Raw genomic sequence first — 17,192 nt, forward strand, 5'->3', positions numbered from 1 at the left:
ATAAAATACAAGGAAAACTCATTAACGCTTCAAGAGTTAAAAAAAAAAGTTGCATTTCCTTTTTGCGTGTGCGGAGGCAACTGTGCTGTCTGTTAAGTGCGCAGAGAGAAGAGGCCCCATAGACCGATGCTTCAACACAGAAGGAGACGACAGCAATTCCTCGCCTGCTCTTTATTAACAGCACTACAATGCCGCAAGTTCCCCTCCCTTTTTCAGCAGTGGAAACAAGCGATCACACCATATCCTCTTACATCTCTGATGGCTTTTTCAGCCATGTTGTGTGCTGCTGTAATGGAACATCCACTCGCGAAAATACACATGGCGAGCTGTTTAAAGATATCAGCCGTTCTCGCTTCTCTCCTTCCTATCTTCTTTTTTTTCTTTTGTTAAGTCACGTTCTTGTTGCACAACTGCTTGAAAGTGTCAGTTTTCCACTCTCGACACCAAACAACTTTAATAATATTTGAAGGTATGACACATTTTCACCAAACTGGGGACTTTTAAACTAAAAAGATTTGCCAAACCCTTATTTTGCAACCCCTTTAAAGAAAACAGCTTATACTGAGATATTAATTCTGACACACAGACAGATTTAATTTGTATTAATAACATGTTCCATGTGTTTTAATTACCTACTATAACAAACTTTTTTAAAAAAAACTATACTTAGGAAAAGTCCAACCTCCGTTGCTCCTGATTTAGCTGGTTCTGCTATGTAGTCTGAGTAGAGCGGCTGGAAAGCAGAGTCAAGTTTTTATATGTTAACTGCCTTCCGGCTGGCTCCACACATTGAGAAGCAGATTTTGCTGACATTGTCTGAAAGCGGTGTCAGAACGTCTGCGAGTGTGTAAGATGAAAATCTTTCTAGGCTATCCTTTCTCTCCCGAAGAGTTGGAAAAGTATCCACGAGCTGTTTGGAAAAAATGATGGCCTTTTCATGCTTGTTGGAGCAGTAAAAATGTTCCTGATAACTTCAGTCATTTGTAAGAATGCTGACACACAAATATGTGAACTCACCCATGTGTCTGCAGACGTAAAATTTATTATTATTAATTTTTTTATTTTATTTGATTTTGCCTCGTAAACTTATCATCATTGTAACGCACATCATGTTTATTTAGGTATGATAACTTTTGCTTCGTTAGATTTCTTCTTCTGTGTTTCACTTCTAGACATGAGCTCACACGTAGCGATTATGCTAACATGTGTGGAATGTTTAATTATGCAAGTGGCACATCTTATTATTGTCTCGGCAAACAATTCAGTTTTTAAAGTGCATTGTGTCAATTAAATACACAAGATGGAATACAAATTGACAGCTGGCTCCAGCCCCTTTGCAACCCTGAATTGGATAAGCTGTTAAGAAAATTGATGGATGGATTATAAATTCTTATCATATTATAGGCATTTCGAAGGGGGAAAATTATGTGCTTCACAAATATTTACTTCTTCACACTGTTGGCATGTGTGGATTTTGCCAAATACACTCAACAAAAATATAAACGCAACACCGTTGTTACTGCTCCCATTCCCCATGGGATGGACGTAGAGACCTAAAATTCATTCCAGATACACAATATAACCATCCCTCCCAAACAGTGGTCACAAATCAGTCCAAATGTGTGGTAGTGGGCACATCTGCTATATTGAGATAATCCATCCCACCTCACAGGTGTGCCACATCAGGATGCTGATCTGACATCATGAGTAGTGCACAGGTGTACCTCAGACTGCCCACAACAAAAGGCCACCCTGGAATGTGCAGTTTTGTCTCACAGCAAAATGCCACAGATGCCACAAGCAATGAGGGAGCGTGCAATTGGCATGCTGACAGCAGGAATGTCAACCAGATCTGTCGCCCGTGCATTGAATGTTCATTTCTCAACCATAAGCCGTCTCCACAGGCGTTTCAGAGAATATGGCAGCACATCCAACCGGCCTCACAACCGCAGACCTCGTGTAACCACACCAGCCCAGGACCTCCACATCCAGCAGGTTCACCTCCAAGATCGTCTGAGACCAGCCACCCAGATAGCTGCTGGAACAATTGGTTTGCACAACCAAACAATTTCTGCACAAACTGTCAGAAACCGTCTCAGGGACGCTCAACTGCATGCCCGTCGTCCTCATCGGGGTCTTGACCTGACTCCAGCTCGTCGCCGTAACAGACTTGTGTGGGCAAATGCTCACATTCGATGGCGTCTGGCACGTTGGAGAGGTGTGCGCTTCACGGATGAATCATGGTTCACATTGTTCAGGGCAGATGGCAGCTGAGAATGTCCCAGTTCTTGCATGGCCAGCATACTCACCGGACATGTCACCCATTGAGCATGTTCGGGATGTGCTTGACCGGCGTATACGACAGCGTGTACCAGTTCCCACGAATATCCAACAACCTCGCACAGCCATTGAAGTGGAGTGGACCAACATTCCACAGGCCACAATTGACAATCTGATAGACTCCATGCGACGATGTGTTGCACTGCATGAGGCAAATGGTGGTCACACCAGATACTGACCGGTTCTGGGTCCCCAGACCCCCAATAGCGCAAAAAACTGCACATTCCAGGGTGGCCTTTTGTTGTGGGCAGTCTGATGTACACCTGTGCACTACTCATGATGTCAGATCAGCATCCTGATGTGGCACACCTGTGAGGTGGGATGGATTATCTCAATATAGCAGATGTGCCCACTACCACACATTTGGACTGATTTGTGACCACTGTTTGGGAGGGATGGTTATATTGTGTATCTGGAATGAATTTTAGGTTTCTACGTCCATCCCATGGGGAATGGGAGCAGTAACAACGGTGTTGCATTTATATTTTTGTTGAGTGTAGTTCCCTTATTTGAAAAGGCCCTTTATGAAGTGTGCCCTTTATAGTGTATCCTGATATTTTTGCAATAACAAGGCATCAAAGAATAAAGTGAAAAAATACTTTAATAATATGAGAGGACAATAGATGGTTTGTTTTTTTTTTTATGTTTTGTGGACTAAAAAAAGCATTTGGCCTTTCAGGGTGTGTTGTTGTCATGTGCCATTGGGTCTCTGTACAACCACAACAACAGCTTTGTCTGCATTGCTGGCAATAAGTCGGACTCATACCCGGTTTCTGTGTTTGACAGCAATGTTTGACAGCAATGCCCTCTGTTGCCAGGCTTCCACTTTGGTGGCCTCAGAATCTCATATCTGCCTTTTACAGATAATGTGGTTCTATTGGCTTCATCAGCTGGTGGCCTCCAGCACTGCAGGGTTTTGCAGCCAAGTGAGAATTGGTGAGAATGAGTATTAGCGCCTTCAAGTCAGAGGGCAAAGTTCTCCGCAGTAAAAGGGTGGAATGCCCACTTTGAGTCAAGTGGAGCAGTTTAGGTACCTTGGGGACTTGTTCACAAGTGAGGGTATAGGGGAGCGGGAGATTAGATCAACAGACTGGTGCAGCATCTGATGTTGACACTCTACCACTCTGATGTGGTGAAAAGAGAGCTGAGAATAAAAACATCTAAAGTCACAAGCTTTGGGTAATGACCAAACGAATTAGATTTTGGATAAACCCCTATATCCAAAAAGAAACAAAGGTGTCTGGACTCAGCTTTAGAAACTCGGTGAGAAGCTCAATTTTGGAGGGACTGCCGCAGCTCCTCCACCAAGAAGTAAACTGAAATTGTTGGGGCATTTAATTAGGGTGGCTCCTGGGTATCTCCTCCCAGGTGAGATGTTATGGGCATGTCCTACTGGGAGGAGGCTGGAGCCTATCCCAGCTGTCATATCATCATAGAACCAAGAGGTAGGGTACACAAGCCTGTCATGGAGCCAACAGAGAAGTTCACAAATCACAACTATGGCCAGTTTAGAATTCCCATTTAATCTAACATGCATACATGCAAGCACAGGTAGAACATGTGCACTACAGAAAGAAAGGTCCCAGATGGTGGAGTCAAACCCAGAGCCCTCTAATAAGCACTAATCACTGCACCACGGTCCCATCCCATTTTCATATCATCAAACTGTGAGCATAGCTTTTATGTTGCAAAGGTGAACTCCTCTGGTTGCAAAAAGCAGTGTGACTGTATAAAGGTCTATAGGTGAACAACCTTGCAGATGCCCTGATCTATGACTTCATTTAGCACTTTCTTACTAAATTCATGGCATAAATCAATATTTTCATGTCTTACTGAGTAGACCATGTTCATTTTTAAGTTATGCTCCCTTTACAGTAAACAAAAGAACAATAAAGATGGGTATGGTCAGCTTGGGGTTCCAGATAAGACTTCACTTAGCTTCATGGTGGCCAAATTGGCTTTTAAATACAGTCTGTATTCTTATATCTGTTTATAAAATTATCCATACGTAGGCAGCAGTGTAATGCTCCGTTTTAGTTTCATCTATAAAAATTCATATTTGCAAGTAAGATGGATAAAATGCTGTATAAATGTTGATTCTGCAAAGTAAGCATTAACAGTGGATACACAATTTAGTAAAGAAAAATGAAACAGCACCTCGTGTCACTTTAAAGGCAGATGATATTTAGAAAGTGCAGCACGAGCTCTACACTTCTCTTTCCACTGAATGTAACTGGAGCAAACTAGTTTCAAACCCATCGGAAGCTGGAGACAGGAAAATCCTGGAAACATCCATTTTATTCCACAAGCACATACTGCATCTCCATGTTGTCTCTTTTTTTTCCTGCACAATATTGATCCCTTCAACAAAGAGAAATCCTTGACTGCTTACTGAAGCAGAAACACATATTTCCATTTGGGCGCATTACTGTTGCTCTCGCACATGTGCTCCAACCAGCATCCAGAGTTCTGCACGTGTGATTTTGTGTTCAATCACTTTCTCATTCCTGCACATTCAAATCCCAAATCTGCCAGAGGAAGCAAGAGTAGAAGTTGAAAAAGAGGATATGTAATTGTATAACTACGCAGCATTTTAGCCCTCTTCAGTGGCGTTACATCAAATAACTTCCCTCCGACCGATCTTTTTGGCACTCTTTTCAGGACCCCTGAGAGAACCAGAACAGGTGTCTCCAGAATAGGGCTGAACGATTATGGAAAATAATCTAATTGCGATTTTTTTTTGCCCCAATATTGCGATTGCGATGCGATATGCGATTATTTTTTAAGGTCTTTGTCTTCTGTATTATTAAACAAAGACAAGCAATACATCATATAGTATGGCCAATACTATATTACATTAATTTTAAACTGTTCTTTCCTGGAAGACAGACCTCTGTTATGATGACATGAGGTGATGCATGAATTGATGACTGACATTTTTATTTAACTTCTTCAATCACAACAGTATATTTGAACATACACAATAGTTTATTTTTAGCTTACAAACATCTGAGCATAAAGTGCTGACAAGGAACCCTGGTGTAAACATTAAAATGAAAGTCAGTACAATGTGCAGATTGCAGAAATATACATAAACAAAATCAGTGGCTTTACCACACTCAGTTTTTCGACATCTGTGAACTACTAGACAGTCATTCAATTAAAAAATAATATTAAATAAATAAAACTAATAAATAAAAAATACACACATCTTACTGATCTCTGCAGTCAGTAACATTACACATAAAGTGCAAACATAATAGCAATTGTATAAACACACACACAAACACGCCTTTAAAATTTAAAGGCGTGAAATTGGACGGTCTAGCCTTCTGAATCAGAAGGCTAGTTCTGATTAGCGTCACCGCTGTCTCGGTGGAGCTTAATAAACTCGGCCGTCTGCTTCTTGCTATCTAAAATATAACCAGACACTGGCGTAAATTCTTGACTGTCTCATACTTCTGTTTAATAAGTTTTCTGTTTGACGTTTAGTCAGCTGTGTGAAAACCAAGGAGGAACCCACCCGGGGGATTAATAAAGTTTTATTTTATCTAATCTAATAACTTTAATCTCAGCCAAACCGATTTACTCACGAACAAACAAAACACTGAAAAAAGCCCAACAATAACATTTTTAGGTTGTCTAAGTGACTTATATATTACGTTTAACCCGAGCAGCGAAACTCCGCGGTGATCTGAAAATGATGTGCCGGGAGTTGTGCCGTTCTCGGCCGCATCAGTAACCCTCGAGCTCCCGGCTAGCTGTCGAGCTGGTGGGTAGCAGACGCCTCTGAAAACGTCGAAGCACTTTTGCAAATATGGGATATCTTGATAAACCGAGCAGATATTTGATGTTTACACAACTACTTTCTCGCCTGAAAATATTTTAAAAGTTTATTTTGTGACCCAGAAAGATTAGTATGAGTAATTTTAAAACTTAGTAGCGGCCGCCATTGTTGGAAACTGGAGTTTGGCTGGGCCGCGCTATGAATTCTGGGATATGGTAGTAATTTGGACAGCCTTCGGCGCGTCGCTGTGACGTAATCGGTCTACAAATGCGGCCTCAGGAGGATGCAACCCATGAATTTGGACATGTCCAGAGTATAATCGCAGCCTTTGCGGTTAGAAAATTGCACTTGATCATGTCGCGATATTATCGCAAATGCGATATATCGTTCAGCCCTACTCCAGAAAACCTCCCAGTGTTTCACTGACAGTCAGATGTGTGGATGTGTCAGGTGGGGCCCACAGTTACTTTGACCCATGCTAGAAGCCAAGCCCCTTGAGAAACTGACACTGCATCCATCAGGATCTCATTACTGGCTTACTGTGCATATACGCTGTGTCAAATAGGGCTTAGACATCAGGCTATGTTGTCACTTTATCTGAACTGTATTCTTTCCCCTCTATATATTCAAGAGCTTAAAACATTCATTTAGAAAACCTGATCCCATTATCTTTTTTCATGAGATTCCAACATGTAGACATCCACAGCTGCTCATCAAATTTAGCACCTTATTTACTAAATGTCCGCAGCTTTTTCCAAGTCAAGGTTTTTCATGATTGTTTTGCCGGGGCAACTCTTTTGACTCGTCACGCAGCTGTTTACTGTGCTCGGAAAAGCGCTACACTGTTTTCCTTCGACTTTCAAAGCAGTTTGTACCATCACGTGCACATCAAGTTACCAAGCCACGCATCGCACAATCATAAATAAATTCACTGCATTAAAAGGAGGAAGCGGTTTCTCATACCAAGACCCAACACCCCTGGACGAATGAGAAACATATGCTGATAGAACTATTACCTTAAAGAGTTACGCAAAGTGGTTGAATGAGCGTCAATTTGTCGAAGCCAGTCACAGCCTGTTGACGCAAAACGGTTCATAAATCACACAATCGCAGCGATTTCACCTAATCCTCGCTGCATTCTTCATACAGCATACAGCATCCAAATCGCCCCACGCTGCCAAAAGCAAAGATCGTCCTGGCTACAAACTTTTGGCTTTGGCCAGCTGCATCAACCTGATTCACTCTTGACTGAAATATTTCAGCTGCGTCTGATTTTTTCGAGAGTAATCAATTAGTTTCCCCAAATAAACATAAAAAGGGGAAATAAAGTTGCAGGCTATTTAAAAATTATTCCGCATTCCTAATAGGGTGACAACAGAGATTTTCAAGATTAAAGTTGATGTGTTGTGGTAAGTTGGCCAGCTTTCTCACATGTCAAAGACGCATGTAGTCCAGCTTCATTACATCTGCTCTTTGGTTTAATCTTGTAGGGAAGCTTTTTTTCCCCCTAAAAAATTATTTTTATAGCCTCTCTGCTTGATTTAACAGTGGGCAATAAATAAGAGAAAGGAGATGTCATGCAAAAAACGTCAAGAGCTGCACTCAAACTCACAACATTGCTCTTGTATGGTCTCCAGTTGCCTGATGTACCAAGAAGGGGCCAAAGGAGGGCAACGTTTTACAGCAACATATAACTCAGTGAATGAAAGCTGACATCTCTTGGAATGGGCAAACTTGTTGTGGTTCGGTAGCCCCGCATCACTTCTTCAAAACCAGTAACCACATATCAGTTCACTTCTGAGAAATGGGAAGACACACACACCAACACTCTCACACAGATACACACTTCCTGGCTGCCTACTTTGGATGAGATGCACTCTGATAGATAGCGTTTTTTGGTTTAGCAGCAAATTTCAAGGCACGTTTTCACCCCAATGCAGAGTGATTCTCATGTATTCACCTCTTGCAAGCTGATTTGGCTTTATCCTGCAGTGTTTCTGCTAAGACGGGTGAACCGTTATTTTAGTTTATTTTGATTCGACCGAGGCATCCAAAATGTCTGTCACTGTGAAATAACTAGTTGAAGTGTGCTGTTATTAAGTCCCCATAAACTCAGAAATATGTTTTGTTTATTTTTACTTCGCTGCCATGTTTCACCTTCACCGAACATAATGATTTTTTCTCAAACTCTCTCTGCAGAGCTTAAACCCGAGTTTAACACACATATGGAAGAAGGATTTTTATGGAAACACAAAATGACTGGAAATTAGTCCAATGTGCTGCTTATGTTGAAACCTGAGAAAAGCATTTCAAGAAAGTGGGAAAAATCTCTCAAAATTGTTGCCTAGGAGTATTTTAAATATGTAGTAGTGCAGACAAAGATTCTGAGATGCTTTGCCTCGTAATTTCTGTGGTTACAAAGTGGCCTGCGTATCCTAGACTTCCCTACAGCCCCTTTGCTCTGCTTGTGTTTAGCATTTGACGATAAGGGACTACCTGAGCCACTTTAATATTTGTTTAAACTTATACGACCTTAAAATGAGAGCCAGAAACACCTCATCAACCCACTAGATTGGACTGTCATAAAACACCATCAGTCTTCTTACCAAAGCTTTGGGTTACAAAAGAAAAAGTAGAAAAAAGAAATATATGTTTGTTGGCTTGATGGGTCCATTAAGGATGGCATATCACACTTTTGCAGATTAAATAGAACACAGATTTGGTATTTATACCATAGGGAATGACAGGACTATCTATCCTGAGACACTTTTCTTTTCTAATGGAGTCGTGTTTAGTGAATCTTTATTACCCTCTGGTGTCAGCAAGTGGTATTACGTATGTACGTGTATGACATATTCTTTTTGCCGTTTCCACATTCCAGCTAATCAACAGATGCAAGGATACTGATGGTTACACCCATTTAAGGAGGATGTACACTGTATCACAAGATGTTTCACTAACTCATCTACACAAAGGATTTTGTAGAGGGTGCAGGAGCTGTGGCAGTTGTTGGAGGCAGTTGTTTCACTTAAAACGACAACTTTAATTGCTACATTTTGACTTTATTCTCAAATAGTGCTTTGAGTTTAATCTAAAAATTTATGTGCTGTGCAGAGCAACAGGGGAACTGTAGGTGAACTGAGCAGAGAGTCCAGAGTTTGGAGAACTAATAGAAGCAGAGTGAAGGGGGCTGGAGCCCTGCTGCCACAGGTGACAGGGCAAGGTTCACCATGGACAGGTCTCCAATCCGTCGCAGCCAACCTGAGCTTAAACTGCCTATGTATATCAGATTGATCGCAGACTTACTTCGTCTGATAGGAAAAATTTATGGCAGGTTTTAAGTACAATGTTGGTATGCCTGACAGTCTCATTTTGCAACAGAAAAATAAAGTGAGATAACTTTATCTTACTGGATAAAACAGACACTGACAAAGTCTAACTTTGCAGATATAACTTGCAGTTTAAAAAAGGAGATAAATTGCAATATAGTTTAATAACTGTTAAAGTTGAATGCAAACCCAGAACCACATGTGCTACTTTACGATAATAAATTTACTAAAATATAATATTTAATTAAAGTCATTAAAATGTATTTATTATGTTGTCATCATTGTTGACATACATTCTAAACAGTTGTTTTGTTTTGTTCATAAAAATATATATTTTACCTTTGTGACCTGTAATTAAATTATATAAATAATTTCTAAAACTAATGGAATCCCTTAAATTTAACAGTTAATGAGTCCAGATTTGTATTCACTGCATTTATTTTGAGATCGATTGCTCCTTTAAACATTTTTCTTCTACGTACATACACTACATCACCAGCAGGGGGAGCTGGCCGCATGCACTCCATTAGCTAGTGGCAACGAAAGTGATTTCAGCCAATTACATTCAAGGGACGCCCACTCTGTGTGCTGCTAAATGCTACATTAAAAGACACGAGGCCGTCGTTACTACTCTTACCCACTCAAATCGAAACAAGGAAGCGACTTACGACGTTTCTTGGGTTTCAGAAGAATTTATCACGTGTATGACGAAAACGTTGCGCCGCCCATGCCTCCCACGCGCTTCCCGCTTTTCCTGTGACCAAATTTGGCATCGGAGCTGGAAGGGAAAAGAAGAGGTCTCACTCAGCCCGAGTTTGTGAGACCAACAACAAAAAAGAGTGTAACCGCACCAGGAAATGTTGGGATATAGTATAACTTTCTGTTAAAAACATTTTGTTTTTTAAAGATTATATCGGACATAATAACTATATGAGAAGAAAAAGTCTATTATTACAACGTCATATTTGTTGTCGTTGTATTAGTCATATGTTCCACTTCATTATGTAGAGAAAATCCTGTGTTTTGATTGGGCCAACAAAGAGTAGACGATCTTCGCGCGAGGCTGTCTGCAGAGTTTCTCGAAGGTGGCGCAGGTTCACACATGTCTTCATCCCGCGATCCAGGTTTGGCAGGCGGATGGGTGTGGTTCCTCATGCTGAAGGACGTTTCACCAGATGGCCGGGTGGTGCATAGTTCTAGGCCTGCGCACTAACAGCTGAAGGACGAGGGACATCGCGAACTGGAGGTGGCATGGACGTGTAGTGGGATAGTGGTGTTTGGTTGTCTTTTAAATTTGTTCATTTACACTGTTTGGAAAGGTAGAAAGGTGTCTGAGGCAGGAACACTGGGCACTAATACAGAATCAAGGTAAGTGTCACGTGTTTGCAGGTGTGTACATGGGTTTTGTGTTTAAGCAGTTTGGTCATTTTCCAGTCGTGTTTCTCTGTGCTCTGAAACAGCTGCTAACCTAACAGTTTGCGTAAGGAAAACTCAGTAAACACAGAGAAGGCCGTTGTGGGATTGACTATGAATAATTGGTGATATGGTTTTCCCTGTTCCTGAAAAGGTCATGTGTTGTTAGGAGCAAACAGCAAACAATTGCCCTCTGATTGGCTGTTTGGCTCTGGAATGCATCTCAAAGACACTATTCAGAGGGGGGGGGAGTAAAAACGTTCAAAGAAATCCTTTATGTCAGACTCGATTCATGTTTTAGAAACTCTGAGAACAGTTTTGATCACAGCCTGGCTTTGCGTGGAACAAATTAATAATAGTATATAACATATTTTGCTTCTTTGTATTTTATATCCTGGTTGCTTGTGCCTCAAAGGTGGAGAATGTATATATTATTTTCTTTATTATTGTTTTTCAAACGTTTAAAAACAGGAACTATTAGAAAGAAACAGTTGGGAAATAGGCTAATATACTGAATCTTGTGTCTATGTATGGGATGACAGTATATGAGACAAAAAGAGAGAAGAAAAGGACTATAATGTGGATTGGACTGAAAGAAATATGGCAACTGGCCTGATGGAGTGATGAAACCAGATTTGACATTTTTGGTTCAAATCGTTGTCAGTTGAGGAAGGCCCACATGCATCTCTCAGGTCCTGTGTCTGGTCATTTATCTTTTGGTTTGTTTGTTTTTTAAATATTTCTCAGAGACACAATTTTCAAGTACTGTCACTGTTTGCTATAAATAGTTTTTTAGTCCTGTCATTACTTCTTTTGTCCTACACTCGTCCAGTTTCCTCATTTGTTTGTTGATTCTTTTTTTCCCCTCCTTGATGGTGCAAAGATACTGTTTTTATCCCTGTCAAACAGTGTTATATTTGACATGTTTCATAGTCTCAACAAAAGAAATGGGAACAATTATAATTATGTGTGTTTGCAACAGGCTGCTTGAATCAGAGAGACACGGCACTGGTTCTAGAGTTGGATCCTTTTTTTAGTGGCTTGACAAGCAAAAAAATGAAAAACAAAAACACTTCTTTTAAAGTGGTCATGTACAAGGACTGAAAAGCCTGGTGAATTGTTGCTCAAAGCTTCTTTTTCAAATATAAAAAGGTCGGGCTACTTGCAAAGTATTAAAAAAAAAAAAATGAGGTTGTTCCAGACTTTAGGACAGTACAGTACTGGACATAGTTTCTCTACCTTTGAGTCACAAGCAATCAGAAGCCAACAAAAAATGAGACGATTTTATTTTATTGTTGTTACCTGATGTAATTAAATGTCTTCTTATGAACTTTTACAGAACATGGGGCTTCTTCAGCTGCTAAAATCCCAGTTCTTGTGCCACCTGATCATCTGCTATGTCTTCCTGGTCAGCGGCCTTATTATCAACCTGTTGCAGCTTTGTACTTTACCTGTGTGGCTGGTCAGTAAGCAGCTGGCCCGCAGAATCAACATCAGACTGGCCTACTGCATCTCCAGCCGTATGTATAACCTTAGCTGTACCATTACAACCTGGCTGTTTCCCAGAAGCAGAAAAGTTTTTTCTTCTGCTTCTGGGAGAAGAAAGCTTTAGTTTCAGTGGTTTCAGTGGTGCTGTTGGTGTGATGTTATGACAACCCTCTGCTGCACGAGTTCCCAGAACTCTGTACTGCATGGCATCATTTCACAAAAGCAATCCAGGTGTCCTTTACTCACATGTACCTGTTTGCGTCTTTGTCCTTAGAGATGGTTGCTATCTTGGAGTGGTGGTCTGGGACAGAGTGCACACTCTACACTGACCCAAAGAGTTATCCACTGTATGGAAAAGAGAATGCCATTGTGGTCCTCAACCACGCTTTTGAGATAGACTTCCTGTGTGGTTGGACCTTCTGTGAGAGATTTGGAGTTCTTGGGGTAAGTGAAAGTAAGCCAGAAAACTTCACCCACCCCTCAATTCAATGCTTCCCTCCAGTTCTTTCAATGTGTTCTCAACTTCCAGAGCTCAAAAGTGTTAGCCAAAAAACAGCTGGCTTATGTACCGATCATCGGCTGGATGTGGTACTTCTTGGAGATAGTTTTCTGCAAAAGGAAATGGGAGGAAGATCGAAGGACGGTGAATGAGAGTCTTGAGAAACTGCGGGATTACCCAGAAAACTTCTGGGTGGGTTTCAGTCTGTGGTAATTTTAGAATCAAGAGAAGTGAGAGTGATATTTTTGTGGCCATAATTATAATATAATTATATAACACCCAACTTTTTTTTTTCTTTTTTGGCAAAAGTTCTTGCTTTATTGCGAAGGGACACGCTTCACACCAAAGAAGCACCAGGTCAGCATGCAGGTGGCTGAAAGCAAAGGGTTGTCCAAACTAAAGTATCATCTTTTGCCCAGAACCAAAGGATTCTGGGTAACAGTTCAGAGCCTCAGAGGGACGGGTGAGTTTGTCTTTGTCTATGTATTTAAATGTGGCCACCAGAAAGTACCCGATCAGTTTTATGGGGCGAGGGGGTGGATTTGCAAATCAAATGAAAGGTGGCGCTGACTAACCGCCGCATGTTCCGTGTTGTGCAGCTGCGGCTGTTTATGATTCCACGCTGAACTTCAGAAACAATGAAATGCCGACTTTGCTGGGGCTTCTTAACGGGAAAAAATATCACGCAGACTTATATGTGAGGTAGGAACTGATGTTTCACACACTTGTTGCTTTTCATTTCCTGTGTGCTGGTGTAACCTTCATCTCTGTGACATGCAGGAGAATTCCTCTAGAGTTGATCCCAGAAGATGAGAAGGAATGTGCTGAGTGGCTCCACAAACTTTACCAGGAGAAGGTGAGAGTCTTAAATATTCTGATGGATGCATGATTTTCAAAAGAGACGCATTAGGTAGAGGTACTAAATCACCCAGTTTCTTATTACTGAAATAGAAGCCATACTGATTAGATATGTAGCCTAAAATAAGTGCCTCTTCTTTTCTTTTTTTCCCCCTGAAGGCTGATGCACTGTTTCACACTGAATAGTAGTACTATAAATAAATGGGTGGCTCCATCCTCTTGTAGGGGTATTTTTGGTGCTGCAGGAACTGGTAAACAGTGTCTTTGAAATTTTTTGATCCAGCCACTGATCTTACAGATGTGCCCAGACAGCCAAAACCTGGATCTGGAATCATCTCGGATTTGAATTCCACATGAAAACATAAAGATTTTGGTGTAATTTAAAGAAAGCAGCTCCAGCAGAGAACACAAACAATATTAAAAAGCTGGAAGCTTTTGCACTTGAGTGGAAGATTAGTGTGAGGAAATATTTATTGCTCACCACAAATGGCATTAGTGGTAAAAATTAACTTTGAGGGTAGGAACAGTTTGGCTCGCGGACCTTTTTATAGAGATAGAGTCAATGTCATTTAACAAATTGACCTATTATATACACAGTTTTGAAGGTGTGGTGAGCTTATCTGTGGTTTTGGCTGACTGCCATGCCACCTTTTTAATTACTTTTCAATCCATGCACTTTATAACTGAACTCTTGAATCTGAACTTGGGAATGTTAAACTTTGTACACACTTGGTTCCATTTTAGCTCTTACTGGGGTTTTTTTTTAGACACACAGCAGCCACGTGGCTTTAAAAGAACCAACTTTAGCCGTGCTTCCCTGTTGTGGGTTTTGGTGTTGAGCTGCCGTTGCATTAATTTGTTAACAGGATAGCTTTCAAGAGCACTACGCAAAGACTGGGCGCTTCCCGGGCCCCATAATGAGTCCTCCTCGTCGACCATGGTCCTTGATCAACTGGCTATTCTGGTCCTGCCTGCTCCTGTACCCTCTAGGCCTGCTGCTCACTCAGCTGATCAGCTCTGGATCAGTATTTACCATCGTAGCTTCCGTGGCTGTCTGCTCTGCAGGTTTGTGTCATCCATTCACAGGCAAGGTCAAGCCACCATAATATGGTTTAATACGGCCCATCCCTCACTTTAACCAGCTCCTTTTTGTCCAAATGTTACATAAAGCAGCAGATTTGACACCTCAAATGTAAGTCTCCCTCTTTTATTTTATTAATTCATCAGTATTGGGAGCATGTCCATAACAGCATTCAGGCATGTGCTTAAAATATCAGTTAGATATCAAGTCATCCACCTGATTCTTTTTATTATTATTATTATTATTTCACTGGTTTCACTGTTAAATGGAATTAATCACTCTAACAGCACGGGTTTTTCAAGAGCATGTTGCAGTTTCCACAATAAATAAGAGGCCTTGATACAGACTTGGAGGAGATGGCTTAGGTGTTATCAGTTATTTAAAAGAGCCAGTTAATGTGCAACATTGCTTCTCATTTCAAAGTGACGTATTCAGCCACGTCACTAAATTGTCATAATAAAAACGCTTGATAATTAAAGGGCATATGCACCACATTCAAAGTCAAATTTACTGTGGAAATAAAAATGTCCCATTTCAAAGCCTGTCAGCACTTCTTTGTGACTCACTCAAACAATGCTGTAGCTTCTCTGAATCCTGTGGTGATTTTTTTTTTTTTTTTTGTCTTCCCACAGCTTCACTGGGAGTTCGCTGGATGATTGGCCAGACTGAGATAAAAAGAGCCTCAAACTATGGGAATAAGGAGGTTTCTCTAAACAACAACTAGTGTATTCTGGAAACGGCGTCTTTTTATTGCAGAGCTACTAATCTGCAAACTGCCGTCAGGAAAACTTGTGCCAAAACAGTCCTGCCAGACTGCCATTTGCAAGTGCAGACCTGCTTCAAAGCAAGCGCAGACAGGATAGTTTTACACTAACGCTATGCTGCAGAAGACTGGGGACTTGGTAAGCAGGTTAAACACAGGATTAAAATCAGAGTATGTTTGAGAACAGCCAAGACCAACATTTGCTATAGAAACAAATTTAATTCAACCAAAAGGCAAGTGGACTACCTCAATGATTGCACTGTAATGCACAGATGACATTTAGGAGGTGAGAGAAAATAAAAATTTTGCACAAAAAAAGTGGCCTTTGTTGTTGTTTGTACTTAAAAAAAAAAAAAAAAGAAGTAGTGAATGAATGGTATGACGAAGATCAGGGCCTTTTTTTCTGCTCAAATTTGGCTACAATCCAGACAAAAGAACAGGACTTCACCAGCAAATAGTTTATTGTTAAAAAAAAAAAAAAAAACCTGAGCCTTCCAGTTGATATTTCCTCGTCTGCTAAGGCAAGGATGACTTAACTCCCAGTATGAGAATATTTTGGAGCATTAAGACATTGAATAGATGCTAAAGCAGCGTCTCAACTGCGACTACACTGGGCGTAATGTAGAAACTCGTAGTCAGTTTATATTCTTCAGGTAATAAGGAAGATTGACCAGCTAAATTACATCTAATCTACACGTGTGGCTTTCTTTTTTTTCTAAATAAATCAGTAAGTGAACCGATGTGCCGCACGGTTCCATAAATATAGTCCGTCCGTTTATATGTTGGCAGTAAAAACAAAAGTTCCAGTAACTTTTTGTTGACATTCACTGTTGCAGTCTTTCCATCTACGGCTGTGTGACAAAGTAATTGAAGTTGGTGCGATTTGCATGGTCTGAGAGGACAAAGCTCAAACTCCATGTGTCTCCTGTTTGCCCACGACCATCAACCTTTCGTTCCGCGTATGCTGATAAAGAATGAGAAAATGGTAAAAAAAAATAAACTGTTAAACAGTGATGCAAGCATCCAGTGAGGAAAAGTAATCATGCAACAAGAAGGAAAAAGAGAAAATGCCAAACCACAGGGACACCTGGTGGTAACACGCCAGCAGGACACAAGCTAAAATTTCTTACCTGCTGATCCTGATGTCCTCAGGTGCTGGTTTACATTAGTAAATAAGTAAACAGTGAATCAATATCTTCAATAACAGAATTAAAAATATTAATAGGGAGGCTGATGCTGAACGCCTCGATTTAGACATATATGAGAAAGAATTGGATCAATAAGTTTGGATACAAACTCAAAGCTCAAGCCTCATATTAGCTGATGTTATGAAAGATGCACAGCACATCTCTGCACAGCTCCATCAACTTTATTTTGGGAAAAGTGACCTACATGTGTAGGCAATGGTTAAATTAATAAATCAGTATGAATAATTTTACACAGGAAATGGTGACTAAAGATCAAAACAAAAGATGAGTAAAAAATCTCTAAAAAAATTACTAAATTTGAGCCACTTGAAGCACATTAACACATGAGCTCTGTATGCATCACAGGTCTTTTAAAGTTCACACATTTGCAGGTCAGGCCTCTCAAGTGTTTATAGAACATTTTCCAATGCAAACAAACGTGCCCAC

The 17,192-nt window shown here is 40.6% G+C and overlaps 1 protein-coding gene across 3 annotated transcripts; it reads left to right on the forward strand.

Annotated features, from left to right (window-relative positions):
• The first annotated feature begins 10,515 nt into the window (after window positions 1–10,515).
• agpat4 (1-acylglycerol-3-phosphate O-acyltransferase 4 (lysophosphatidic acid acyltransferase, delta)) lies at window positions 10,516–15,961 on the forward strand. Of its 3 annotated transcripts, none has more exons than XM_026190761.2 (10): window positions 10,516–10,824; window positions 12,209–12,389; window positions 12,632–12,801; window positions 12,887–13,048; window positions 13,166–13,319; window positions 13,456–13,558; window positions 13,637–13,712; window positions 14,581–14,779; window positions 14,885–14,906; window positions 15,428–15,961. In XM_026190761.2, exons 2-10 carry the CDS (start codon window positions 12,212–12,214, stop codon window positions 15,462–15,464), a joined length of 1,101 nt encoding a protein of 366 aa, XP_026046546.1. In that variant the 5' UTR covers window positions 10,516–10,824; window positions 12,209–12,211; the 3' UTR covers window positions 15,465–15,961. The 3 variants fall into 3 exon arrangements, with proteins under 3 accessions (XP_026046546.1, XP_026046547.1, XP_026046545.1); XM_026190762.2 differs by having other exon boundaries at window positions 14,888–14,906; XM_026190760.2 differs by lacking the exon at window positions 14,885–14,906.
• The last annotated feature ends 1,231 nt before the right edge of the window (window positions 15,962–17,192 follow it).

Source organism: Astatotilapia calliptera, chromosome 13 (genome assembly GCF_964374335.1).
Source record: "Astatotilapia calliptera chromosome 13, fAstCal68.1, whole genome shotgun sequence".
Lineage (NCBI taxonomy): Eukaryota > Metazoa > Chordata > Actinopteri > Cichliformes > Cichlidae > Astatotilapia > Astatotilapia calliptera.

Excerpts from the sequence above, each read along its gene's own strand:
- agpat4 (XM_026190760.2), top strand. The coding sequence starts at position 12,212 with ATGGGGCTTCTTCAGCTGCTAAAATCCCAGTTCTTGTGCCACCTGATC. Across the intron at positions 12,802-12,886 it reads AGAGATTTGGAGTTCTTGGG|AGCTCAAAAGTGTTAGCCAA; the intron begins GTAAGTGAAAGT and ends CTCAACTTCCAG. Across the intron at positions 14,780-15,427 it reads CGTGGCTGTCTGCTCTGCAG|CTTCACTGGGAGTTCGCTGG; the intron begins GTTTGTGTCATC and ends GTCTTCCCACAG.